General features: G+C 33.2%; 1 protein-coding gene across 2 annotated transcripts in view; it reads left to right on the plus strand.

Annotated features, from left to right (window-relative positions):
- The window catches only part of ARL13B (ADP ribosylation factor like GTPase 13B), a 70,922-nt gene extending 50,350 nt beyond the window's left edge, over positions 1-20,572 (plus strand). Inside the window, exons 6-11 of one of the 2 annotated variants that reach the window (XM_047722475.1) lie at positions 1,004-1,206; positions 4,796-4,910; positions 8,226-8,451; positions 10,752-10,868; positions 11,956-12,024; positions 20,300-20,572. In XM_047722475.1, the coding sequence (XP_047578431.1) occupies positions 1,004-1,206; positions 4,796-4,910; positions 8,226-8,451; positions 10,752-10,868; positions 11,956-12,024; positions 20,300-20,376 (807 nt within the window). In that variant the 3' untranslated portion in view covers positions 20,377-20,572. The remainder of the gene's footprint in view (positions 1-1,003; positions 1,207-4,795; positions 4,911-8,225; positions 8,452-10,751; positions 10,869-11,955; positions 12,025-20,299) is intronic. The other variant, XM_047722469.1, reaches the window with a different exon arrangement.
- Positions 20,573-27,384: the final 6,812 nt, after the last annotated feature.

The following is a 27,384-nucleotide window of genomic DNA, read 5'->3' on the forward strand; positions in this document are numbered from 1 at the left end:
AGCGTAGCCTGATTTTTATGGAGGTGATAGGCAATTAAGTGGTAGACAGCTAGCAAAATAATTTTTTTTTTACCCAGGAAATCACATTCTCACTCTTCTATTGACATTATTTGCTTTAATGCAACATATGGTTTCTGTTTAGTTGTTACTTCCATAAACTTTCATGATTTCAAAGACTAGATTTGCTTTTTTGTTTAAGATATTGCTGATAGGACTTGTTAAGTTATACAAACATGTCATGCTGTAAATTTTGTAGATTGGTAAAGTATAAATATAAAATTTAATGATGGGAGAGGTTATAATGAGTTTTGAAAAATTGTATCAGGAGAGTTATCCTACAATCTTACAAAAGGTAGACAGAGGATTTAGTTGTTCGTTCTGGTTTCAGAAGAGGACCATTAGGCTGTCAATCTTAAAAGATATTTATTGCTGTAAATTCCCTGGCATATAAGGAGTTAAAACTTACTGCCCTTTTTTTTTTTTTAAAGTAGGGGTATTTTTCCTTTGGCAGAACACTTTTGTCTTCCATTTTTTTTTTAAAGATTATTTATTTATTTAGTCATGAGAGACAGAGAGAGAGAGAGATAGGCAGAGGCAGAGGGAGAAGCAGGCTCCCCACAGAGCAGGGAGCTCCATGAAGGACTTGATCCCAGGACCCTAGGATCCTGACCCTAGCTGAAGACAGTCAGTCAGTGGACTGAGCCACTCAGATGCCTTTCCATTGAGTTTGTTTAAAATTATAACTGGCACTGTTGACTTCTTGTGTCATAATGTGTCTTATAGTCTACAGATATAATCCATGAAATATTTCACCTTATAGGTAATGTTATATTAGTGATCATTGCAAAGATGTCTTTTGTAAATTAAATAAGCAGATGCTTCATATAATTAACTTAATGATTAGTTTTGATTTGCCAGTAATTATACGTAATGGTTTATGAACAGATATTTGTGGAGAGCTTTTAGTTTTAATCTTTGAGCCAAATGAATTGGTCTTTTTCAGGAACCTTGTTCTGCAGTCTTAGGATATGGAAAGAAAATTGACAAGTCCATTAAAAAAGGCCTTTATTGGCTGCTACATATCATTGCAAGAGACTTTGATGCCTTAAATGAACGCATCCAAAGGGACACAATGGAACAGCGTGCTCTTGAAGAACAAGAGAAACGAGAAAGGGCTGAACGCGTGCGAAAATTACGGGAAGAGAGGCAAGTAGACTTATTTGTGCCACAGCACACGTGCAAAGTAAAGAAGATCACAGCTTTATGAATAACTTTATAGTTTTATCTAGTCAGCTTCCTCTTGCTATATGAAGATACTGGGTAAAGTTTTTATTTCTGTGGATTTTTCTCTTACAAGTTTGGGTGGTAGGATTCTAATTATCCTAGTGATGTTATAATAGTTAAATTTATTCCTTAGGTATTATTATACCAGAACTTGAAGATTTTTATCTCTTCTTTTGAGTACTATTGGTGTAGTGGTTCTCACTCCATGGGGTGATTTTGCTTCTCAGAGGACATTTGGCAATGTTTCGAGATATTTTTACTTGTCACATGGGGTAGCTGGAGTGCTACTGGCATCTTGTGGGTAGAGGCCAGGGATGCTGCTGAATATCTTGTGACACACAGGACCACATCCCACACAAAGAATTATTGAGCTCAATACTTCAATAGACTGAGAACTCCTTCTTCAGTCTAAGCAAAGATAGAAGGTAAGCTGTTAGTGGATCTGTCAACTGAAGCAAAATCTGATCTTCTACACTAGTTTTGTCAGAAAGCAGATTAAATTGCAATATCTCAGTATTTTAAAATATGTTCCTTAAAATTATTTAAAAAATATAGTGCTTGAAAGCAAACTTTTAAATGGAATTTAGCAAACTCTGAATTTAAAAAAAAAGGATTATATAAATTCTTCATAAAATTATAATAATCTGAATGTGTAAGAAAGTACACAGATTTGATTAGAAGTTGAGTTTAGTAATTAATGCCATGATTCATCTTTCTTTCTCCACTGGATTATTATGAGGTAGGGGAGGGGAGAAATGAAAAGATATCTGTAATCTCTCTCTCTCTCTCTTTCTCTCTCTCTCTCTATATATATATACATACATATATATATATATATACATATATATATATATTTTATTTATTTATTTATTTATTTTTTTTTTAAAGAGGGAGGGTATAGGGAGAAGCAGAGGGCGAGGGGTAGAGAGAATTCTAAGCAGGCTCCACACCCAGCATGGAGCCGGATGTGGGGCTGGATCTCACAACCTTGAGATCATGACCTGAGATGAAATCAAGAGTTGGAAACTTAACCAGTTGAGCTGTGCAGGTGCCCCAAAACAAAAAGATGTCTTTTTTTTTTTTTTTTTTTTTTTTTTTAAAGAGGGAGGGAGAGCACAGCATAAGCGTGTGCACGCATGCATGCATATGCATGAGGGCGGGGGAGGGTCAGAGAATGAGGAAGAGAGAGAATCTTAAGCAGGTTCTGTGCTCAGCATGGAGTCCAATGCAATGTGGAGCTGTTTCTCAACAGTAAGATCATGACCTGAGCTGAAGTGAAGCATCAGACACTTAATCAATTTAACTGGAGCCCCTAAAATGAAAAGATTTTTGAGTGAGTTCCTGTAAGATACAAAGTTGTCTTCTATCTATCTAATTTTGGCCTCCTATGTGCTTTTAACATAGTTGTAGTTTGGTAGGCAAGAACCCACTAATTACCCTTGGTGATGTCTTTGTGAGATGCTTCCTTCACTGCTGAGGAAATCCTTTGATTACTGGTATCTTTTATTTAATTCAGTGAAAGGACTTACATATTTTTAGAGATAACTCTCCATCCGCACGTGCTCAGTAATATGAGCAGATCATTCAGCTAGGTTTTTCTTAACAGTGGGAGGTTTTAGTAAATGTGAGAATCTTTAGTTTTCTCTATCCTAGTGTATCATATTTTCATGATACAAAGCTCAGTACAAGTCATTCAAGGAGGTTTACCTTTTATTTTCTGAAGACTTTTTTGCTTTTCCTCCATTAAGAACGCAAACAAAAAGAACCAAAGAAAAAAAAGAGTTAGATAAATGAAGTCTAATGTTAGTCATTTTTTTTTTGTTGTTTTTACCTTTTCCATAAAGATATTCTAGATCATGTTATGGCAGGCTTTTCTGTTACCCATTCCTCCTTTCTCCTAGCCATGTAACTTGTGGTCTGAGCCCTGTCCTATTGAGCAAAGAGACTCTGAAATTAAAAGTAAATTGGCATTTAGAAAACAGTTATTAAAAAAAAACACAAAAAAACCCTTTTTATTTAATTAAATCCAATGGAATAGGTTCAGATATTTTTGAAAAACAGTAAAACATGCTGTTGTTGATACCTGAAAATAGTATGTCAGTACTAGATTACCTGAAATTACGTAGGAATAAATGAACAACATTAAGAGCAATTACTGTCTTGTAGGTATGTTCGCTTACAGAGTGCTTTTACATACCGAGTGCTTTGTCTACACAACACTATGAGGTAGATGTTTTTATCCACATTTATAGGGAAGCTGAGGCTTAAAGATCCATATAGAAGTCCAGGGTCACAGAGGTAATAAATCTAACTCTGGGCTTCCTTTGTTCAGAATGAATGGATATATCTTTCCATAATAGAACATAATTAACAAATGTCATAGTATTGAGCATTCACATTATCGTACTTACAGTGTAGTTGCAGATCCACAGTACTTATTTTTCTGTCTTCAGCCACTTGTTTTAAAAAGTAAGTTATTCTTCATGCCTGGGGCAATGTTAACTATAAATAACAGTAGTAACTAATCTGGAAATACTTCTTTAATCTAAGTGATATAGTAAGTATTTCAGTAGTAACTAATCTGGAAATACTTCTTTAATCTAAGTGATATTGGATAATTTAGTTTTATAGTTTCTCTACTTTTACACAGCAATGATTGTTATCCAGCTCATTTGTGACATGTAGCTTGACACAGCCCTGAAGAAGGGTGTTAACTAGAGAACTTATTTATTCGTTAACATCAATGAAGAGGCTGGTGTTTGTTTGGGAGGGTAGTTGAGGAATTGATTATATAGAATATATAGACTGAAATTAAGAAGTCGGTCAAAGGGAATGTTATTTTTGTTAGTATTTCTTTTTTGTTTTAATTCAAAGGATCAGCTATGGATTATTACTCAGCCACAAAACATAATGAGATCTTGCATTTGCAACAGCATGAATGGACCTAGAGGGTATTATGCTAAGTGAAATAAGTCAGACAGAAAAAGACAAATACCATGATTTCACTTACATGTGTAGTTTAAAAACAAACAAAAAACAAAGCAGAAACACACCTATAAGCACAGAGAACAAACTGATGGTTGTAGGGAGAAGGAGAGGTGGACAGGCAGAATGGGTGAAGGGAAGTGGGAGGTATAGGCTTCCATTTATGGAATGAGTAAGTCATCGGATGAAAAGTATAGCAGAGAATATTGTAATAGTGTATGGTGACAGTAGCTACACTTGTGAGCATAGCATAATGTATAGACTTGTCAAATCACTATGTTGTACTTCTGAAACTGAAACAACTGAAACAACTATACTTTAAATAAAAAGTTCAAATGATAATCTTTACATGGGGCTAAGAGGTCTATTATCTGCATTAGGATTTCAGAAAGTCTCTCAGTAATTTAAAACCATCTCCAGATGCTTAACTTACTCAATTTAATAGCCTTAAACCTATTGCAAGTGTTCTTAAGCATGGTTCAGCATTTTCTCATAAGGAATTCCAAATTTTTCTCTCAAACAATAGAGAACAAAGAGAGCGAGAGCAGGCGGAACTGAATGGAACCAGCAGCCTAGCTGAGTTGGACCCTGAACCAATTATCGTTAATCCTTTCCAGCCAATAGCATCTGTCATCCTTGAGGTATGGACGGTGGCAAATGTAATTTTTATAACTTAAGTTATGAAGTTGGAAGTTGAGAAAGGAGGTGGGAGAAGTGTTTTACCAGAGATAATTTCTAAAAGAAATTAAATGGATTCATTTTTCTTCTTCTTTAAGTTTGCTTTTTGATCTAATATAAAAAGGAAAGCTGACTTCTGAATTAACTGAGAATGAAAATGAAGATTGAATGTAGAAACTGTCATTGTTACTGTCCTGATAAATAATTTTTTGTCACTTATTTCATATGATAGTAATGTATTTACTCTTATTTACATTGTCTTTCTCCCTGTGTTGCTGTTACTATCCCTTAAAAGTACTGTTTAAATGCTTATGATGCATTTTAGAGTATGTAAATGATTTCCTAATTATTTTCCCAGGATACTTCAGATTGTTTGAAACTATAGTTAAGTTCTTCTATATACAAATATCATTTATTTTAATTTTAGTTGTCAGAAGTTTTACCAAAATTAATTTTTAGACCTTAATCAGGAAGAACTTAAGGGACTATGTGTGTGTGTGTGTCTTTATATTTCTATCTTCGTTTTCATTTTCTGCTGGTGTCCAGAGTTCACATTGGCCCTTGCTTTAATTACCGTCAGCAGCCGTGCCTCCTCAGAGGCAGAGCTTCCTAAATCTCCATTCACTTAGAGCTTAATATGGCAGCTGGCTTGGTGGTCCCACCTGTATATTCTCCATTCCTCTTCCCCTGTCACTGCCTCCTTCCACACAGGTGCTCATCTGGAAAGGTGGATGATTGTTTCTTCCTTGGGGCTGCTGCTGAGGAGGGAGGCAGCTCCACAGGTAAGAAGATGATTGGATAGTTTTGGTATTGCTTTATTTTGCAGAATAATTGGTAATATGAGATAGTTTATCTTAAGTTGCTTAGATAACAGAAGGTTAATTGTATTTAATCTTTTGATTAACCCACTACATTTACCTTAAGTATATGCTTTTCTAAGTACATTAAAGGTGTCTTAATAACTTGAGCTATTGATTTATCTCTATCCTGTTAAATACTATGGTTGCCAAGTTTTGTTGTATGTTCTTTAAAAAATACTGATAGAGGAAGGAAATCAAGATTGACTTTTCACTTTGAAACATGCATTTTCTCTATATTTGTAATAAAGCTCACCTTGTACATGATGACTGATTATTTTATAGTATCATGGCTATAAATTACTTAGATGGCCTTAGTGCTTCTACCAACATTGATATAAAGATGTGAACAGTAATGGTGTATAGCATAGTATACCTTAAATTCAAAGTCCCTGAACCTAATTTGTGGCATGCAGAAAGTACAGACAGTTATTAAGCTTTTAAACTGTGTTAATTTTAAGAATATGAGCAGTAAAGAAATGAAATAAATGAAAACAAATTACTTAGCAAACTTTTTCTTTCCATAAAACTTCTCCTTTAAAATGTTTGCATTTTAGAGAAACTTTACATTCCTTTGATTTTTACCACAGATAATTAAAATTGTGAGGTATTGTTTCCAAAATAGACCGATCAAACCCAGTTATGCATGAGCACTTAGTATAAGATAAAGGTGACATTTCAAATCTGAGAAAAAAGGGAGTTAGAATAATGAACAATTATTTGGAAAAAGGTAAAATTAATGAACAGTGCGTACCAAATTCAACTCTAGAAGACTTAAGTGCGTAAAAAAAAAAGAATTAAAGTACTAGCATATAATATAGTTGAACATTTGTATATAGTTGGAGGAGAACTTTTTTTGTGTGTGTGTGTTATGTTAGTCACCATACAGTACATCATTAATTTTTGATGTAGTGTTCCAAGATTCATTGTTTATGTTTAACACCCAGTGCTCCATGCAATACATGCCCTCCTTAATACCCACCACCAGGCTCACGCATCCCGCCCATTCCTCTCCCCTCTAAAACCCTCAAGTTTGTTTCTCAGAGTCTACAGTCTCTCATGGTTGACAGTCAAACCACAAATCATGAAATGAAAAACAGATCAGTCTTATTAATTTTTAAACATCTGTTCTACGAAGTTAAAGGCAAAGAACAAACCTTAATGAGAAATTTTTGAGACACGTAAGACAAAAAAAGAACCTTTAAAAATTCCTATGAAAAAAATGAGAATCTAATAGAAAAAAAGGTTTTGAGTTACCATGGATAGTTCCCGACAGAAAAAAATAAAAATGACAATAAAGTTACTTAATAGTTCATCTTCACTAGCAGTAAAAAATAATTAAATTGAATTAAACTAACACTGAGGTAAAAATATATATATATTAGTTTGGTGGACATGTAAAAGACTGATGATAATATATAGGTATTGGAGAAGATATGGGGAAATGTCTCTCCTAACACTGCCTGGAGTGTAAATTGACTTTAACTTTTCTACAGGGCAGTGTATTACCCAATACTTATTGATCCAATAGTTCCAGTGTTAGGAATTTATTCTAAAAAAACAATTCAATAATTGTATTTTTTAGAATGAAAAATTGAAAATAATTTGTCTCTTCATTAGGAGTTGGTAAATTAAGTTATGCTATAACCATTCAAAATGATAATATAATTGATGAAAGTAGTAATGGCTAATGCATATAGCATATAACATACAGCTAACACTTTATTGTGGGTCAGGTACTATTCTAAGCACTTCATGTATTCACTGACAAGGAAAGAAATATATATTCTTAAGTAAAAATTTCAAGTCTTTTTTGTTTAAAAAACACATGCATAAATATGTATATAAAGAGAGACATTCAGTCACATTTATGTATGTTTGTGGGTGGTATATGTCTGTACGTGTGTGGGTAGGAAAAGAAAAACACTTCTTAGTGATTGTGCACCAAACAGAGATCATTTCTTAATTGTGGAATTACTGGTAATATTTGTTTCTTTGTTTTCTTTCTTTCTTTTTTTTTTTTTTTTAAAGATTTTATTTATTTATTTGACAGAGAGAGATCACAAGTAGACAGAGAGGCAGGCAGAGAGAGGGAGGGAAGCAGGCTCCCTGCCGAGCAGAGAGCCCGATGCGGGACTCAATCCCAGGACCCTGAGATCATGACCTGAGCCGAAGGCAGCGGCTTAACCCACTGAGCCACCCAGGCGCCCCTTTTGTTTTCTTTCTTTATACTATCTGTGTTTTCTGAAATTTTACTGATTACCAATTAGTATGCTTTAGTGATATATTCAACAAATAATTTTTTAATAGAAGTATCGCAGTACCCCAAAGTTACAGAATGCTTTTGGATTATAAGATTTCTTTCTTAAAACTATCTTAGATAACTATAAGATTAAAAATGATATATTTCATTTTTGTTAGAATGAAAGAAAACTTGAAAAAGAAAAAAAGAGACAAAATATGGAGAAAGACCGTGATGGCGGCCCCCTGAATCGTAAAGTGGAGCATGAGCAAATAGAGACACAGAGCCAGATCAGTGACAGTAGCCAAAAAAACAATGAGCTTGGAATAGTAGAAAATTATAAGGAGGCATTAACACAGCAGTTGGAGAATGAAGATGAGACAGACCAGCGATCATCAGAATCAGGTGATAAATCTGGTTATTAAAAATATATGTATTTATAATACACACACACACATAAGACTTACCAGTACATGTCTCATTTTTCATGATTATTTTCACAGAAAATGTACTGTTATATTTTTGTCTCTAGTTGCAGTATTTGTCATGGTTTTCTCATGGTTTTGAGTTTCTTGTTAGTGAATTTGCTAACTCTTGTTTTTATTCATAAAGCCTTAAAATGTAGTCCTTTGTAATTTAAAAGAATTTCAACAGAAAATTCTGTTTCCAGTCTTATTTCATGAACTTGGAATATAGCATAGTCCCAGGAGTCCTTGGAATGTTTTAACCTCGAAGATACTTTGATGGGGTTTTTTTGAGTTTTATTCTAAACTTCAGTGCTACAGTCAGCATCATTTCTTTTATTGACTTGCTATTTCTGCAGAATACAGACATACTCAGTTGAACATTTTTAAAGTCAATAGCCATTTTCCTCTTATTTTAATATACAAAATCTTCAATTCATAATTGCTTTTCTTTCTCTAAGTGGCTATGTGATTTAACAGGAATTCCTGTCTTTGGTATCATAGACAAAATCAGACCACTTGAGATAGAATCAGGGTATTTATTATATTACACTGTATTGTTTTTAATCTTAGTTTCCTCATCTCTAAAAGGGAGATTTAGCATCATTCCCCCCCCCCCCCACAGGGTTTTAAGGTTACTTAAAATAAAAATAACCCTATAGTGTTCCTAGGGCAGAGCCTGACACATGACCCAATGATCATTACTTCCTTATGACTTCTAGTTAGCAGTATAGTCTCATTATATGTAAGAATTTTTGTACAATATCAGGAAGGTTCTGAAAATAAGATCATAATCCCTGAGGTTCAGATTAGCTAACGGATATTTTGCTGTATAAAAATTAGATTTGAAAGTTATACCTTTTATAAATTGGGAAGGTAGGACAGCCATATTCTTACCCATGTAGTTCTGTTAACAGAGTTAAACAGAAAGTAGATTTAAAGTGGCCTCTCAATATATTGAAAGAACTTTTGAACACTAATACTCTTTGTTAAAGAGCAGAAGATTTGGCAAATTATTTAAAAGTATAGCATAGGAAGATTTAAGATAGTCATATAACTATAGTAATAATATATTTTATGCTATAGAATATAGCTTCAGATTTATTATTTAATGCAGGATTATGTTATTTAACATAACAATCCTACGGTATATTATTCCCATTATTTTGAATAGGAAATCAGGGACTTGGAGAGATTGAGAGCCTGCTTCATACCATCTGCCCATTATCCTGTGCTCTTCGTGACCCTGAACTATTCCCATCTTGAAATACTGCATGGTTCTGGACTCTTTCCTTTTTCTTAGCTGTTAAGCTTAGGGTTTAATTGTAAAATGATGTCTTTGTTTTTCTCTGGAGTAAAATGTCTCAAATGACACAAGTAATTTATTTGGAAAAATAATGTGTTTCTAAACATGTTTATATTTCTCACCGCTTTGTAGATTTCATAGATGTTGGCTATTTCTCATATAACAGATAATTCACATTTTACTAAATGTATTACATATATGTAAATTAAGCAGCTGGCATTGTCAATTAAAATATTTCAATAATTTTAGTGTTTGGTTATTTAACTACTATGCCTTACCAGTTTTCATTGTTAAAATTTACATGTTAATGACATAAATGTCCTTAAATTGTTTGTAAGTATTTAAGTGAGAATCTGTAGTTTATTTTTTAGAAAGAACACAGATTCAATTCTGCAGTTTCTAATAATGTGATTTTGCATAACTTATCTGGGTTTATTTCAATGGGTAATATATTTAAATTTGATTGGGGTCTTTTTTCACATTTCAAAGAATTATTTTTGGACTGTTTATACCTGGAATCCATTCCATATATTCTACGAGAGAAATCAACATCTCTCTCCTTTCTCTGGGCTATTCTGAGTTTCATGAACATCCCTGCAATTAAACAATTATATTTACTTGATATGACATTTGGAAAAAATGTAAGTTACTTTTGGAATGGTGAACTTTTTTTGTATTCTAATAACTTATAAAACTTAAGATACAGGCTTTTTGCTGTTTGTATCATATTCATTAATTATTCAATAAGTAATCATTTAAAAAAATTTACTCTTAGTAAAGGCAGATTTACATTTCATTACTGGTAATAAGTTCCAAAGTTGAAGATGTAGTTTTCTAGTAATGATAATATGAATAGAAATTCTAGGTCCATTCTTTTTCTTATAGAAGATTATGTTTTCTCAGAGGCATATAGTTCCATGTTTATGTTCTTTTAGATAACAGTAAAAAGAAAACTAAGAAACTAAGAATAAAAAGGAGTCACCGTGTAGAACCTGTTAATACAGATGACTCTGCTCCTAAGAGTCCAACACCACCCCCACCTCCTCCTCCTGGTGAGTAAATTGATATTGATACTAAATTTAGGAATACTGCTTTAAAAAGTAAGGAAAAATAGGGTATGTGCCATGGTGACTGCTGTGAAGTGTGTAAACCTGGTGATTCACAGACCTGTACCCCTGGGGATAAAAATATATGTTTATAAAAAATAAAATTTAAAAAAAAAAGTAAGGAAAAATAAAGAAATTTTGTGGTTTTATTCAATATATTTACTATTTTGTGAATTTATGAAAAAGGAAGTTTTCTATGTTACTTTGTTCAAAATTTATTATAAGTATATATTTCCTTTTTTTAATCAGAAAAAAGTGTTTTCTAAAAGTAGAAAATAGTGTGTAAAATTAATAAGAACACTTTACCCAACCACTTCCTAGAATGGATTCAAGTCCTACTTGAAATATCAGTCCCCAAATTGCTAAAAGGAATTTAAATTTAATGAATGGATGGCTAATGGAAGTTTTTAAAAAGTTAGATCTTTCATGCTGAAAGTTATCATTTGAAAGCAAGATGTGTGAATTTTTCCAATATATTTCCAACATACATACTGACCTTCTGAATTATCGTGAGGATTAAAAGGAATATTGCATGTAAAACACTGGTATGTGCTAACTGCGTGGTGATTGTGAGAAATTTCTCAGTACTAGGCACAGTACCTCACATACCATAGGTGCTCAATAAATATCTAAATGTATATGTTTATAGTGTCCTTTTAACCCTGTTAGAAGGCTTTAGATGGTAACATTTTCCTTTGGGAATTATTTTAAGACTTGTTTCTAATATTTCATTTATTAGTAAACATTTGTTTTAGCCTTTGCTAGGGCTTGGAATAGTAGCCTACGGTAATTTTTGATGGTGGTGAAGATGCTTATATTTTTGACAAAGATAAGTAAAAACTTAAAGCAGATGTTACCAGCCTATAATTACACTTCTAAATAAAAACTATTTCAAATAACTTTGTGTCATTCAATATATAGATATGACTTGACATCGAATATTATATACATTCCTGTCAAGGGAGGGATCCTCTCAACAGACCTAAAGAGACATTGTTTAACAGTGTTTTAAAATCTTTTTCTTTTTCCTTAGTTGGCTGGGGAACCCCCAAAGTCACTAGACTTCCAAAACTTGAGCTTCTTGGTGAAACACGTCATAATGGTAATGCAAAAGGATCAGTTTTCAAGTATACGTATTACATCCACTTTTCTTTACCTCATTACTTCAACAAATTTTTATTTTTGGAAGGCTTTCAAGTTCACAACCATCCTTTTTCATTATACTTCACTTTTTTCATTTTATTTAATTTTTTTATTCTTTAGTGCCTTTTGCCTCCATATAATTTGTTTACCTTGGAATACAGATGTAAAAATAATCATAGTTCATGTTATCCACTATATTTATGTAAAGTGGTATGAAAAGTGAACAGTTACAAAGAAATTTAAATTAAATATGAGACATACAATTATATATAGTGTTAAAAACAGCATTGTCCCATATGTGCTCAGTATACTCTGTGATAATGCCACATTAATGGTTTTTTCTTTTTCTAATAAGACCCAGCTGCTGAATATTAAAGTCAAGTAAAGATCAACACAATTTTTAAAATCAGAGACTAAACCAACAAACCAAATAAGGTTCAGATAAATTGAAAGTTACTAAAGGCTTATAGACTCAAGAAAACAGTTTTCTTTGGATTAAATTAACATAAGGTGTAATCTCATGAATATATGGCATTAGAATTCCATAACTGGAAAACTAGAGAAGGGACAGTTGGGTATAGAGAACTGCCTGATAAAGCAGACTGAAGTTCTGATTTCAGACCATCAGCTCAGGCTTTTTTTTTTTTTTTTTTAAAGATTTTACTGATTTATTTGACAGACAGAGATCACAATAGTCAGAGAGGCAGGCAGAGAGAGGAGGAAACAGGCTCCTTGCTGAGCAGAGAGCCCAATGTGGGGCTCCATCCTAGGACCCTGGGATCATGACCTGAGCTGAAGGCAGAGGCTTTAACCCACTGAGCCACCCAGGTGCCCCAGCTCAGGCTCTTTCAGTAAAATGTTTCTAGAATGCCAAAAGGTAATTATGTGTATTGTAGCTCAATAAAGTTCTCCATCAAGAATACCCAGTTCTCTTTTTGATGGCTCTGTTTAACCTACCTCTAGAGCTTGGATACCTAAGGAGATCCTTTTACCAGGAAAGAAAGTCAGAAGTTTAACATTTACAAAAGCATTATCATGTAACTTGAAATTATGTCAAACTTTATAAAATATTTTTATTCAAAAAGTACATAAATACTCTTTTTCAGAATACTTTAGGTCTGTAATGCAATACATCTTTCATAATCATTAGTGAAAATGGAAGGATTTTTTTCAATTCTAAATACAGAAAAGTTTGTTTTTAGACTGTATCAAAATTATAATGAAGTCACATCTGTGGTTGAATTTACATCATGTTTTTATTGACTATAATATGTTAGTTCATGTTTAATGATACATTGTATATGTTAGCACACATTTTCAGTTTAAATATTCCCTGTGTTATTAAAAATTAGGTAAAGTTAATATACAAGTTAATATACATATGTATGTATATATACACATATATAGAAAAATACTAATTTCTCATAGGACAGACATTTTTTCTCTTACTGAATTTTAGGTATCCAAAAAGCAACATTTTTGTATTTGATACCACCTAAGATATTGGTGATACCAAGATGAGTAAGACATAAATTCTGTATTTCTTTAGATCCTGGTCTAATAGAAAAGAGAATACTTGAGCTTACTGTAGTGTATGTGACAATCCGGAGTATACAGTAATAAGTTCTGTGGTGTGGAACTAGAGTACTGCACACAAACTTCATGGACAGTTAGTCAAAGTGGTATATAATTGGGTCTTCGAAGAAGGAGAAGTCAGTAAACAGAAGAAACAGACTATTCAAAGGTAGAGGGTTTGGAAAGGGTTGCTTATTGAAAAATAATGTTTCTTGTGATTGGAGCTTAGATTCATGTAGGTAGGGTGAGTAAAAAAGAGGACATTTGAAGTTAGAGAGTTGAAACTGGAATTATGGCTTAGAGTCAGATTGTGAACTTCATATATATACATTAAGATGTCCGGACTTGTTATAATTTTCCAAGAGACACTATACATTTTTGAGCAGGGAAGTAATGTTACTGGAGGTGTTGTTGAGGAAAATAATTTTGTCACAGGAAAAGTACAGACTTGCTGGTGGCCACACTTGAGGTAAGGATCCCATCTAAGTAGGCTATTCTAGTAGTCACAATTGGAAGTAAGGAATGGGAATTGGAATGGAGAGTAAAAAATGTATGCAGGAAATATCTTAACAATTATAGTAAGTAATATTTGATGAATGAATGTGGGACCGAGGGAAAGAGGAATAGAGGATTGTTTATTCAAGCAGCTTTAAGGTTGGTTATGTCTCTAAGATTGAAAATACTTGAGGAAGGAAACCTGCTTTGGGGGTGTCTGTGGACTTATCTATTTGGAAACGTCTCTTGGCCAATACAAGTAAGATTCAAGAGATCAGGAGAAAAGAAAGGACTCAGGTGAGTGGAGGGTTTACAGATTTATTTTATTTCATTTTATTTATTTATTTTTTTTGTCGCCATCTCACAATAGGAATTCTTTGCCCATAATAAATTCTCTGTAATCTTTACTGAATGAATTCAGGAGGGGATGTTAGTTTCTTGTTTCTGAAGGAAATTTTGTAGAATGAGGAGAAAAGAAGTAATGGTAGTATTCAGGGGAAACATATTTAAGTGCAAGTAGAAAAATGTCAAAAATAGGTTGAGAAGGTTGTTTTTTGTTTGTGCTCACTTTCCTGTGTTTGTTTTTTAATTAGAATTTCTGAGAAAGAGTTGTAATAAATTAGTTAAGTTTAAGACCACCATATCCTAATATTTTAGTCAGTTTTCAGTCTATATCAGTAAATAGCTTCCCAGAGCAGAGAAGAAAACACTATAATTTCACAAGTTTTAAAATATTTTTTTGTTTTCTTCCCATAAATTTTAAGTCAAAGTATACCGAACCTGGATTTAAAAAAAAAAAAAAAAAGTACAATCAACTCTGCTTTCATTAATGGGGAAGAAAGCAGGTATAGTTAAAAATTCTAATAAAAAACCTTAAATTTATTTTTAGAGATTTTCATGGGATCTTCAGTGGAGATGCTGATAGCCACCAATTTTATAATTGCATCCTCCTCTTCTCTAATTTTATACACATTTCTTTGCATTTGTTGAAAGGCAAGTAAGCAACAGATACATAATGAACTAGAGTACTAATTAAAAGTTAACTGCAAATGGCTTAGCACTTAAAATTTACTGGGATGAAAAACAATTTTTTATAGTTACACTGAGAATTTTTAAAGCAAATTCATACCTTTTCTTTGCTAATAGACATTTGTTTTGGTAGCAGTTTGATTTCACTTTTCTAATTATTGTCTGTAATACTTGTTCAGTGTAACAGGTAAGACATGCATGGAGAAAGGAGACTTAAAAAGAGAATATGTTTACTATATAAACACTCTCAACCCATACTTCATTAACATGTTGTGTGTTATACATTATGAGAAATAGATCAAGGATTCTGTTAGCTAGAAATTCCAAATGCACTAAACAAAAGAATATTTCTAATCTTAAAATGTGAATGAAGATAAAATTTTGTATGCAGTTTTACTACCCTTCAGTTTGGTGTTTAAAACGTTTGAAGCTCTTTGTAAAAATGTGTGTTAGCAATTAAGTTGATTTATTATCAGTTAGTGCCCAGTTATCGTTTGTTGGGTACTAACATCGACTTATATCCCTTACAGTTAAGACAATAAGAAACATACTTTGTATAGAATGATTTTATTTTCTGGCAAAGAAATAATATAGAATCCTTACCTCAAAAATAAAATAACTTCTTGGGAGGGAGAAAGATAATTCTTGCCGTGTGTATGTGATTTCTCGTTTTAGGAGTATACTTTTAAATTCTAAAAGTATAACACATTAGGAAGTATACTCACCTTGGGTTAATTTTGAGTTCTGTTATGTATTAAAATTCTCATTAAGTTTGATTTTAAGAAATTAGAAAAGTCATATTTAAAATTCGTCAAAATTGTTTTAATTTAAGTTATAACAACAATATAGCAATAATATTAACTGTATACTCTGTGTTCCTGGCATATTGCTAAGCACTTCAGGTACATTAATTCATTTTAATTCTCCTAAAAGCCTTGTAAGATGGGCAGGGATATCCCCATTTTGTGCAGGAGGAACTTATACTCCAAGGTCACACAGCTACTAAGTAGCAGTATCAAGATTTGAATGTAGGTCTGTCCAGCTTTGAAATCCATACCTTTAATTCATTTTGTTGTGCTGTCGCATCGAGACTTATGAGGGCATCCTTGCAGCTTACTAGTTGCTTGGAATTTATAGTTGCTTGAAAAGCCATTTTCTCCTAATACTTCTCTATATTTAAAGTAATTTTCTTCTAGACAACCTATTGTTGGATCATATTTTTTGATCTGCTCTGACAGTCTCTATCTTTTAATTGTTGCAGTTGTACCACTGACTTTCAAAATGATTATTGGTATAGTTGGATTAATATCTAGCATATCCATTACTGTTTTCTATTTGTTGCCCTCATTCTTTGTTCCTATTTTTGTCTTCCATTCTTTTTCTCCCTTTGTGGCCTTTTTAAAAAAGATTTATTTATTTTAGAGAGCAAAAAGAGAGGGAATGGGGTGGGGGTGGGGAGAGGGGCAGAAGAAGAGAGAGAATCTCAGGCAAACTCCTCGTTATGGCAGAGCCTGTCCAGGGCTCCATTCCACAACCCTGAGATCATGACCTGAGCTGAAACCAAGAGTAGGACACTTAACCAACTGTGCCACCAAGGTGCCCCTGCTTTTTGTGGGTTTAATTGAGCACTTTATATGATTCCATTTTCTCTCCTTTCTTAGTGTATCAGTTAAACTAATTTTTTTTTTTACTTTTTTTTTAGTGGCTACTCTAGAATTTGCAGTATACATTTACATCAATCCAAGTTCACTTTCAAACAACACTATAGATTTAATGGGTAGTGCAAGGACCTAAAATAATCAAATAATCCTAATTCCTTTCTCTGTGTTCTTTGTGTCATTGCTGTCATTCATTTAACTTAATATATAAGCATGTATAAGTGAATATATGTATATATACATACATTCATAAGATATATACCTACATCTACATAATCAAAATACATTGTTGCTGTTAGTATTTTTTAACCGACTTTTATCTTTTTGATCCATTAAGAAGAAAAATATGTTTTCATTTTACTTATTTCTTCTTTGATACTTTTTCTTTCTTTATGTACATCTGAATTTCTGACCTATATTATTTTCCTTCTCTCTAAAGAACTTTTAAAATTCCTTGCAAGGCAAGTCTACTCACAATAAATTCCCTCAACTTGTGCTTGTCTGAAAAAGTGCATTTTTCCTTTACTTTTGAAGGACAGTTTTGCAGGGTATAGAATTCTAGATTGATGTTTTGTTTTGTTTTGTTTTTTCTCTAAACACTTTAAATATTGCACTTTACTTTCTTCTTGCTTGCATGGTGTCTGAGGAAAAGCTGCATGTAATTCGTAGCTTTGAGCCTCTGTTAAAAAGGTGTTATTCCCTCTCTAGCTTCTTTCAGGATTTTTCCTTTTCTTTGGTTTTCTGTAGAGTGAAATGACATGCCCAGATATGCATTTATCCTGCTCAGTGGTCTCTAGATACCTTGATCTGTGCCTTGATGTCTGACATTAATTTAGGGGAAATTCTTAGTCATTATTGATTCAAATATTGCTTCCATTCTTTTTTCTCTTTCTTCTTCTGGTAATTGAATTAAAAATAAGGTATGACTTTTGTACTTGTCCCACTGTCCTTGGATATTCTTTTCTGTTTTTTCCCCCAGTCTTTGTTCTCTTTGCTTTTCAGTTCGTGAGGATTTTATTGATCTATTCTCAAGCTCAGAGGTTCTTTCCTCAGTTGTGTCCCGACTACTAATAAGCTCATCAAAGGCATTTTTCATTTCTGTAACAGTGATTTTTATTTTTTTTATCTCTAGCATTTTTTTGTTGTTGTTCTTTGTTTGGATTTCCATCTCTCTGCTTACATTGCCATGTGTTCCTGCATGCTGACTGCTTTATCCTAAAGCCCTTAGCTTATTAATCATAGTTATTTTTTTTAAGATTTTATTTATTTATTTGACAGAGAGAGATCACAAGTAGATGGAGAGGCAGGCAGAGAGAAGGAGGGAAGCAGGATCTCTGCCGAGCAGAGAACCCGATGCGGGACTCGATCCCAGGACCCTGAGATCATGACCTGAGCCAAAGGCAGCGGCGCCACCCAGGCGCCCCATAATCATAGTTATTTTAAATTCCTCGCCTGATAATTCCAATATTCCTGCCATGTCTTGTTCTGATGATTGATCTGTCTCTTTACATTTTGGGTTTTTTGCCCTTTCTGGAATGCCTTGTTTTTGTTTTGGTTTTGTCTGACATGGTATATCAGGTGAAAAAAACTTTCTGAAGTTACTGAATTACTGAAATTGGCTTTCAGTAATATGGTGGTGATGAGTGATGGAAAGAGAAGTGTTCTATATTTCTATAATGAGATCTCAGTCTTTTAGTGAGCCAGTCCCTCTGGACTCTGAATGTCACAAGAATTTCTCAGTTTTTTTCTTCCCCATTCGGTAGACAAAATGGGTAGTTCCAGCTGGAATTGGTGGTCTTCTTCCCCAGGTCAGTTAGGGTTTGATGATACTGCAGTAGTTTAGGCTCTAGTTAACTAGTTTTCCCTGAGGGCAGGCCGTGTGCCCCAAAACAGAGTGTTCTGGGGTATTTCAAAATGGTTTCTTTTTTTCCTTGCCTGCCAGAAGTGGGAGGGGATTTTTCTTCAGTATTTATTGTGGAAATTTGTTCGTGTTCCTGGAGACAAATTTCACTATATCACAGGAATCCTCATATGACTTAGTTTCCTTGGAGTTTTTAACTCTGAGATTTGTTCCTGCTAAGCCTCCAGCAATTCATCAAAGTTCAGATTTTCCTAGCTGGGCAGTTTTCCTTCCTTTGGCAGTTTCCATTCATGAATATATGCTCTGGTAAACTGAAACTCCCTATATTTGCCTGTCTGTCTCCATTACTGGGGCAGTGGTTTGTCTTGTGACTTCCCCTCTTATGGAAATGAGATGACTTGTTGATTTTGTAGTCTGTTCAGCTTTTTACTTCTTGTTAGGATGGAGTGGTGACTTCCAATCTCCTTAAATGCTGTTATGACTTTGTTAAATTAACACTTGTTAAGTAGGGCCCCTGGATGTTAGATGGTAAGTCTTGGTTCAAAAAGGCCACAGAAGAAATTGAGACAGGAGAAATTTATTACTCACAGGTCCTGGAGGAAATATGTGGCATACCTTGAGGTTTCCATGGGGGAGATCAAGGCAGGGTGCAGGCAGAGAGAGCTGCAGGAGCTGGGCCATATGCTAACGCCAGATTGGTGAATTCAAAACAAAAACAAAAAAATGTGGTTTTGTAAGCTCCATCAGGGTCTTATCTAACAGAAGGCTCTGGCAGATGAGGGATACTGTTGATCACAAAGGACATTTGGGTAAGTTATATCAGGAACTTACATTTACTTGTGACGTTGCAGGCTGTTTTCTAGGGCATGTGCTCATTTAGGGCTAGTTGGCCAAACTCTCAATATATCCGAAACTGGAAACAGGACTCTAATACATTTTCAATATATTTATTTCAAGTGATCCTAAAAATCTATGCTTCTAGAATAATTTTAACGTCATAGACTAGAAAATAATTTCTTACTAAAGGTTTACATATGCTATTAACTCTAAGCCAATTGATAATAATTAAGGGACAGGAACTTACTAAGAAATGTAAAATAAGACTTTCTTTGTATCATCTACACTTTAAATCACTGAATTATAGAGAAGCATCATTGTAAAATATTACCACCTACCAGAAAACTAAGATAATTAATTCTTTTTGCAAAATACCTACAAGTAATAACCATTGGATGAGAATATGGATGGTACAAATACTGACTTATCAGGGCCTTGGCAAGAACTTCCATAGATTTGTGAGTACTTATTTGTTTTACACTAATATGAACATGTAATTGGACCTAAAAATAATATATATGTATATATATTAGATAAAGCTTTTTATTAAATCAAGTAGAAATTAATTTATAATCTAGAGTTAGGAATTTGTACTAGTGGTTATGTTTTGAATTCAAGTTTTCTTGGATTTTGATTTTTTTGGTCTATTCTCCTCATCCATTATTCTACCCATCAAGTGAGAGCACCTTACTTTTTTAAAGGTGCTGGTTGGAAAATAACGAATTGCATCAAAAATTCTGATTTACCATACTGTTTTTTGGTATCCCTTCTTTATGTAGATTTCTATGGAAAGCCACTGCCTCCACTGGCTGTGCGACAGAGACCTAACAGTGATTCTCATGATGTGATTTCATAGCCAAGTCACATGGATGCACTAAATACAGGCAAGATCAACTAGAGGACCTTCTTTCTCAAAGAAGAAAAGCCCTAAACATTCATGACTAGGACAAGATAACCATGGCAATTTCAGTAAGGAGTCGAATAGCCAAAGACTGGACTGATCTGACAATTATCCATGTTATTCATGGTTTTAAAAAAAAAAAAAAAAGAAAGAAAGCAAAATGATCAGTAGATGGGATGAGCATTTGAATCAAGTTAGCAGGAGTTATTGTTGACTCTGGATTTTACAGTCCCACTCATGGGCATATTCCTGAAGGAAAACCTTTTCAGAAAAAGAGCCAATGGACTCTGCACACTTTCTTTACCATTTGTTTAATAGTCTTTGTTACTGTATCTTACAAATTTTTTGTAACATACATGTGCATGGAAGGGGAATCTTGGGAATTTATAACCTACGTTTTTAACTTTTTATATTTTTCTAAAACTTATAAGAATTTTAATTACTATGATATTGACTGCACTTTTCTATAGATGCTTTGTTTAATGGAAATGGAGTTGATTTACTTGACAAACATGAACTATACAAACGGACATATTTATATGGTTTTAGGTATGTTTTATAATAGTATTGTTCTTGAAATGTACATCCTAATTTTACCTAATTTTAAAATAATGCCTTTTAAAACTAGTTGCTTAGATCTTTATTCTTCCAAATTATGTTATCTGAAAATACTACCCAAATACTGCCCAAGCAGGGTTCATTTTGTTGTTGTTTGCTTTTTTTTTTTTTGTGATGATTGCAATAAATGAAAGAGACTTGAAATACTTTCTTGATCTAAATGCTTTTTAAATTAATAAAAATGTTACGTGAGATATTATTAAAATTTTCAGTGAACACCTCTTTTATGGTATAGACTTTTTCAGATAATGGTGCTCATTGTCACTCCCTCATTCTGTCAGAAGCTGCAGTGACTCTTACTCTAATTCTTTTGTGCCTTGAAAATAAAGGCAAGAAGACTGAAAAAGACACTGTAGGTACAAACACTTGGTTTTATAACTAGGAAATGCTTGAGTACTAAGTCAATAAGAATAAAAAAGTTGGTTTAAAATTATTTTTATAAAGAAAGAATTCCAAAATTATTTCTCAATTTAAAATAATAGCACTTCCCTTGCACTGAAGAATGGCATCTATAGGATTCTCTATTTAAGCAAACTTTTAGGAATATATTTTGAGTATTAGATCATGATTTGCACTTAATTAAAAGTATATACATTTATATCAAGGTGAAAATGTTATAAACAACATGAATCCTATCACCTCGTTAAAATTGTAAGTTTGGTTAACTTGTACTGACAACAAACACTAGTATCTAACAGTAACATAAGATTAAGTATATCTAAAGCAGTTCAATACGATTATTTTACTTTGGAGCATCACATTTAGTCACATTTTTTAAGTCCTTGAACTTTCATTAGTTGGGTCACTTATTACTCTAGTCAGCATCATAACAAAGTCTTTTGAAGTTTTGTGCCCCAGGCACACTGAGTAAAAAGCATTCTGCTTCAGATATAAAATTCATAACAGCCTAAATTTGATAGGTGGCTGAAATGTAAGCAAAAGCAACACAGGAAGACAAAATGTAAATTTTGAACTGGATTTTAGAGTGAAACTTATTTGTATATCTTTTTGTTTCCTGCTTGTAACATTTACATTTATTCATTTTTCTAAACACTAAACTTATACTTTTGTCATCCTTTTAATTTTCATCCAGTTTGAGAGTAAATAAAAGTTTAAACATTTTTTGTTTCCTGTAAGTGATACTGTAGTGTGCAATAATACTGAATTCATTTATTAAAAATAAATAAAAATGATTTTTGAAATGAAATATATGATACAGTGAAATAAATGTTTTATATATCTTTAAAAATTAATTTGTATTCCTAAAGCATTCTAAAGATATTTTAAAAGAAGTTTTGTAAATCCAGGTTGCTTTTAACAAGTAAATGCCTATTTTGTTATATGCTGCATTTTTATTCTTAATCATCATGGATAATGACATTTTCACACAATAAAATAATTTATATCAGTATTCAGTTTTGCTTTTCATTTGATAAATTTAAGTGATTTCTTTTTGGTAAGAAAATAGAAAAGGAATTTTCAGATATAACTGTTGGAAGAAATCTTAGGTCGATAGATTAAAATAATGACTTTATTTTACATGAAAACTTTTTCTCTGAACAAGTTTTCATATATATGGAAAGGAATACTGTCATTTTTTTTTAAAGATTGTATTTATTTATTTGACAGACAGAGATCACAGGTAGGCTGAGAGGCAGACAGAGAGAGAGGAAGGGAAGCAGGCTCCCTGCTGAGCAGAGAGCCCGATGCAGGGCTCTCTCCCAGGACCCTGGGATCACGACCTGAGCCAAATCGAAGGCAGAGGCTTTAACCCACTGAGCCATCCAGGCGCCCCAGGAATACTGTCATTTTAAAGGCAATTAAAAATGTATCACTTCATGATCCTGGATGATGCAATGTCTCTTTTCTTAAAATTACTTACCCAAAGATATATATTTTTACTTATTTAAAAGATAATTCTATATGCCCAAAAGGAATATATAACATGCATACAATATTGCATGTAATTGATATTAAATAATGAATTTTTTAGTTATTCGTTGTGTGTTTTCCTCAGTTTTTCAAATGAGTTTTTAAAATTTTGCTTACTTTATTTTTTTAAAGATTTTATTTATTTGAAACACAGAGAAAGCACAAGCAGGGGGAACAGCAGGGAGAGAGAGAGGGAGAAGCAGAGTCTGCTGAGCAGGGAGCCTGACATGGGGCTTGATCCCAGGGTCCTGGGATTATGACTTGAGCCAAAGGCAGATGCTTAATCAACTGAGCCACCCAGGTGCCCCCAAATTTTGCTGCTTTTATGATGGGAGAATCAAACATAATTTTGTAAAAATTAAGTGCTATGCTTTCTGCAAGCTTAAAATTGAACGGTCTTTTCAGTGTGAAACAAAGGACTTAATATGTAAAACTTTTTTTTTTTTAAGATTTTATTTATTTGAGAGAGAACATGCACATGAGCAGATCTGGAGGGCAGAGGGAGAGGGAGTGGGAGAAGGAGGAAATAGACTCCTTGCACTGAGTACTGAGCCCTTCACTGGGCTAAGTCTCAGGAGCCATGAGATCATGACCTGAGCCAAAACCAAGAGTCAGACTCAACTAACCAAGCCACCCAGGCACTCCTGTAAAATGTATTTTGAATAGCCCATAAATAAATTATCTGTAGAATATGCCTTTTTTTTTTTTTGCAGTTGATCTCTAAGTATTTGTTTATTGTGATAATTTATTTGCTACTTGGTTCTATATGGTATGCTATTCATGTTACTGAATTTTTCCCATTCTGCACTGAAGAAACTTAATACTTTTTGGTGTCAAAACCTTATCAAAAGTGAAACTGCTTATACAAATAAAGCTGTAGCTTATAAACTTTATTATCTTTGGCTTTAATACTTAAGTTTTTCTCTAAGTGGAGTAGACTTTGCAACTGAGATTCTGCTAATACTATTTATCAACAAATATATTCCAGCTGATCCAAAGAACAAATTTAGATATTTGAAGACTTACATTAAAGTATGATTAGAGGGGCACCTTGGTGGCTACGTTAAGCATCTGCCTTCAGCTCAGTTTGCCTTTGGCTCAGGTCATGATCTCAGGATCCTGGGATTGAGCCCCACATAGGATCTCCACTTAGTCAGTGGTGAGTTTGCTTCTCCCTCTCCCTCTGTGATCTCTCTTGCTTTCTTTCTCTTAAATAAATAAGTAAAATCTAAAAAAAATAAAAAATAAAAAAATTATATATATACATATGATTATAAACTATCAAAATAACAATAATCCATTAGCTTCGTGGAAACAATCATGGAAACCTGTTTTTTGGGGGGAAAATAGGAAATCAGAAATGAATTTTCTTTGATGAAGGGAATCAGCTTATAATTGAAGGAAAAATAGGAAGAAAATTATTTGCTTGTTTAGAGCCCGAGCTGTAAATTCTGTGTGCTAATTAGTAAACAGAATTTATGACCTAGGTAAATGAATCATAATATTTAAGTTATATATAATAATATATATAATATATAAGTTATTATATTAGTTTGGTAGATCTGCCACACAATACTACCAAAGACTGGGTGGATCAAACAACAGGAATTAATTTTCTCACATGCCTGAAGTCTGGAAGTCCAGGATCAACCTGGAACCTTATTGGCAGGACTGGTTTCTTCTGAAACTCCTCTCCTTGGCTTATAGATGGCCTGCTTCTCCCTATTTCCTTGTGTGGTCTTTCCACTGTATGTGTTTATACCTAGTGTCTCAGGGTTTAAATTTCCTCTTTTTTTTTTTTTTTAAAGATTTTATTTATTTATTTTACACAGAGAGAGAGAGAGATCACAAGTAGGCAGAGAGGCAGGCAGAGAGAGAAGGGGAAGCAGGCTCCCCTCTGAGCAGAGAGCCCGATGCGGGGCTCGATCCCAGGACCCTGAGATTATGCTCTGAGCCAAAGGCAGCGGCTCAACCCACTGAGCCACCCAGGTGCCCCTAAATTTCCTCTTTTTATAAGGATACTAGTCAGATTAGATTGGGACCCACCATAAAGGTCCTTTTTAATTTAATCACCTCTGGAAAGACTTTCTAAATACAGTCATATTCTCAGGTATTAGGATTTAGGGCTTCAGTATGTGAATTTTGAGGGGATAAGTTTCAGCTCATAATTAACATACATACTCTACTGCACTTTGTACATATACCTCCCCCTAAGGTTTTTTTTTTTTAAAGATTTGATAAAATTAAATAAAAATACAAGTTATATTTACTTCCCAATCCCATTGGATTCTATGATAGAGTTTGTACACACCACTTTGGAGGCCTAAAATAATAAAATGAGAGCCTCAGCTAATAAGCTATTCTCCTGAAATGATAATTCAAGATTGCCTGTAAACTAAGCTTTGTTCTCTTGTTTTGATGGTGGATTTCTCTGTTGTGTTTTTCTGCCATTCATTTTAAGGAGCGAATGGTCTCTTGATGGTGGATTGTTTTACTGTAAAGCCTGTCTTTATCTTTTTGGCACATAAACCTCCACATGAATATGAATGTTTTATGTTTTATGTAAATATGAAAATTCATAAAATGCATAGAAGTCTATAAAGTATTCTTATCTTGAAACACTTCTTATATAAAATGACTTCACAATAAAATTGCTTAGGTTTATTAAAAATTCTTTTCCTGCCCAGTTTAAGTACATATTAAGCTGCTTTATTCTTTAATGGAATAGTAATAATAATAATAAAATACAATTTCTGGTGTTGGTGTCAGCTCAATTTATATTTGCCATGGTTTAAAACAAGTCTGGTAACAGTTTCTATTTTTAAAATAAAGTGTGGACCTTTGTTTATTCTTTAATAGGTATTTGGTAGGGGAAGTCCACTAACATTCTCATGATACATTAATATTGATTCTAGATAGATTAATGGGTTAAGTATTAAAGATCAAGCTGTAAAGAAAAAAAAAGGGAGAAAGAAATAATTGCTTGCCTCTGTGAGAAGCAATTTCCAAGCCAAAAAGCGATGGAATCAATTACAAAATAAAAAAATTGGGGGCGCCTGGGTGGCTCAGTGGGTTAAGCCTCTGCCTTCGGCTCAGGTCATGATCTCAGGGTCCTGGGATCGAGCCCCGCATCGGGCTCTCTGCTCAGCAGTGAGCCTGCTTCCTCCTCTCTCTGCCTGCCTCTCTGCCTACTTGTGATCTCTCTCTCTCTCTCTGTCAAATGAATAAATAAAATCTTTTAAAAAAAATTTTACTGCATAAAATTTTAAGATATTTTTACATTTAAAGAGTTATAAGAAAGAAATGGGAAGGTACTTGAAAATGTTATATGGTTAACATCTCTAATATAAATAAATATAATTTATATATTTTATCTCTAATATAAATAAAAATAGCACTAAGACATCTATAGATAAGTGGACATGAGGTGGTAATTTACAAAAGAAACATAAATAGTACGATTTGAAACCTATTCAAACTAAGAATATAATAAAAATTGTAAGATTATCAGACATGGAAAGAATGATGAGCAAACATGTTTATCAATAGTAAGAAGGTAAGCTAGTATAGTAACCTCCATACATTAGAATACTATGCAACTTTTAGAAAGTTATATATGAAGAATTTTTAATATAAGAAAATGCTTATAATAGCAGGATACATTATATGTACTGTTTGATCAAACTTGAAAATGCATAAAACTAGAGGAATACATCAAGATGTCAATATGATCTCTAGTGGCATTATGTTCAATTTTCATTCTCATAGGCTTTTGTTTTTCCATTTTCATCAGTATGCATTAGCTTATTTAAAATTGGAAAATAGAAACATTGGGAAATAGAAAATTCAAAAATTATATAATAGAACCAATATGACCTCTTTCCAAGCATTACACATCCCCTTTCCATAACAGAAATACAGTGTATATGATTTCTACTATCTCCTTAAAAGTCTTTTAAATGTCTACTTTGCAAATATACTACCATATTAATTCAATAAATGCAACATTCTGAAATGAACATAGAAAAAAATATAATCTTTTATGTATAGAGGCTGAAAGGTAGACTAATGACTTTAAACAACCAACCAACCGCATGCATTTAATCACTTCACTCAATACTTTATTTTCTCTTGCACCAAATCTAAATTTAGTTTTAGATTACTGGGGAAGTTGTGTAAGTATATGTATTAAGCTTCAAATCACATTATTGGTGATTTTTTTCCTTTCTACAGGGTTCTAAGATTTGTACCTACGGTATATGCCTATACTGATATTTTGAGCATTAAAGGTCTCAAAATGATGATTTTCACTAAATATCACGGACCATATGAAGCACTGATTTCTTGAATTGCTGATTGCTGTTACAAGGGAGGAATTAAAAAGTAACACTAAAAGAGCAAATAAAGTGCTGT

Source organism: Lutra lutra, chromosome 1, assembly GCF_902655055.1.
Source record: "Lutra lutra chromosome 1, mLutLut1.2, whole genome shotgun sequence".
NCBI classification, from domain to species: Eukaryota; Metazoa; Chordata; class Mammalia; order Carnivora; family Mustelidae; genus Lutra; species Lutra lutra.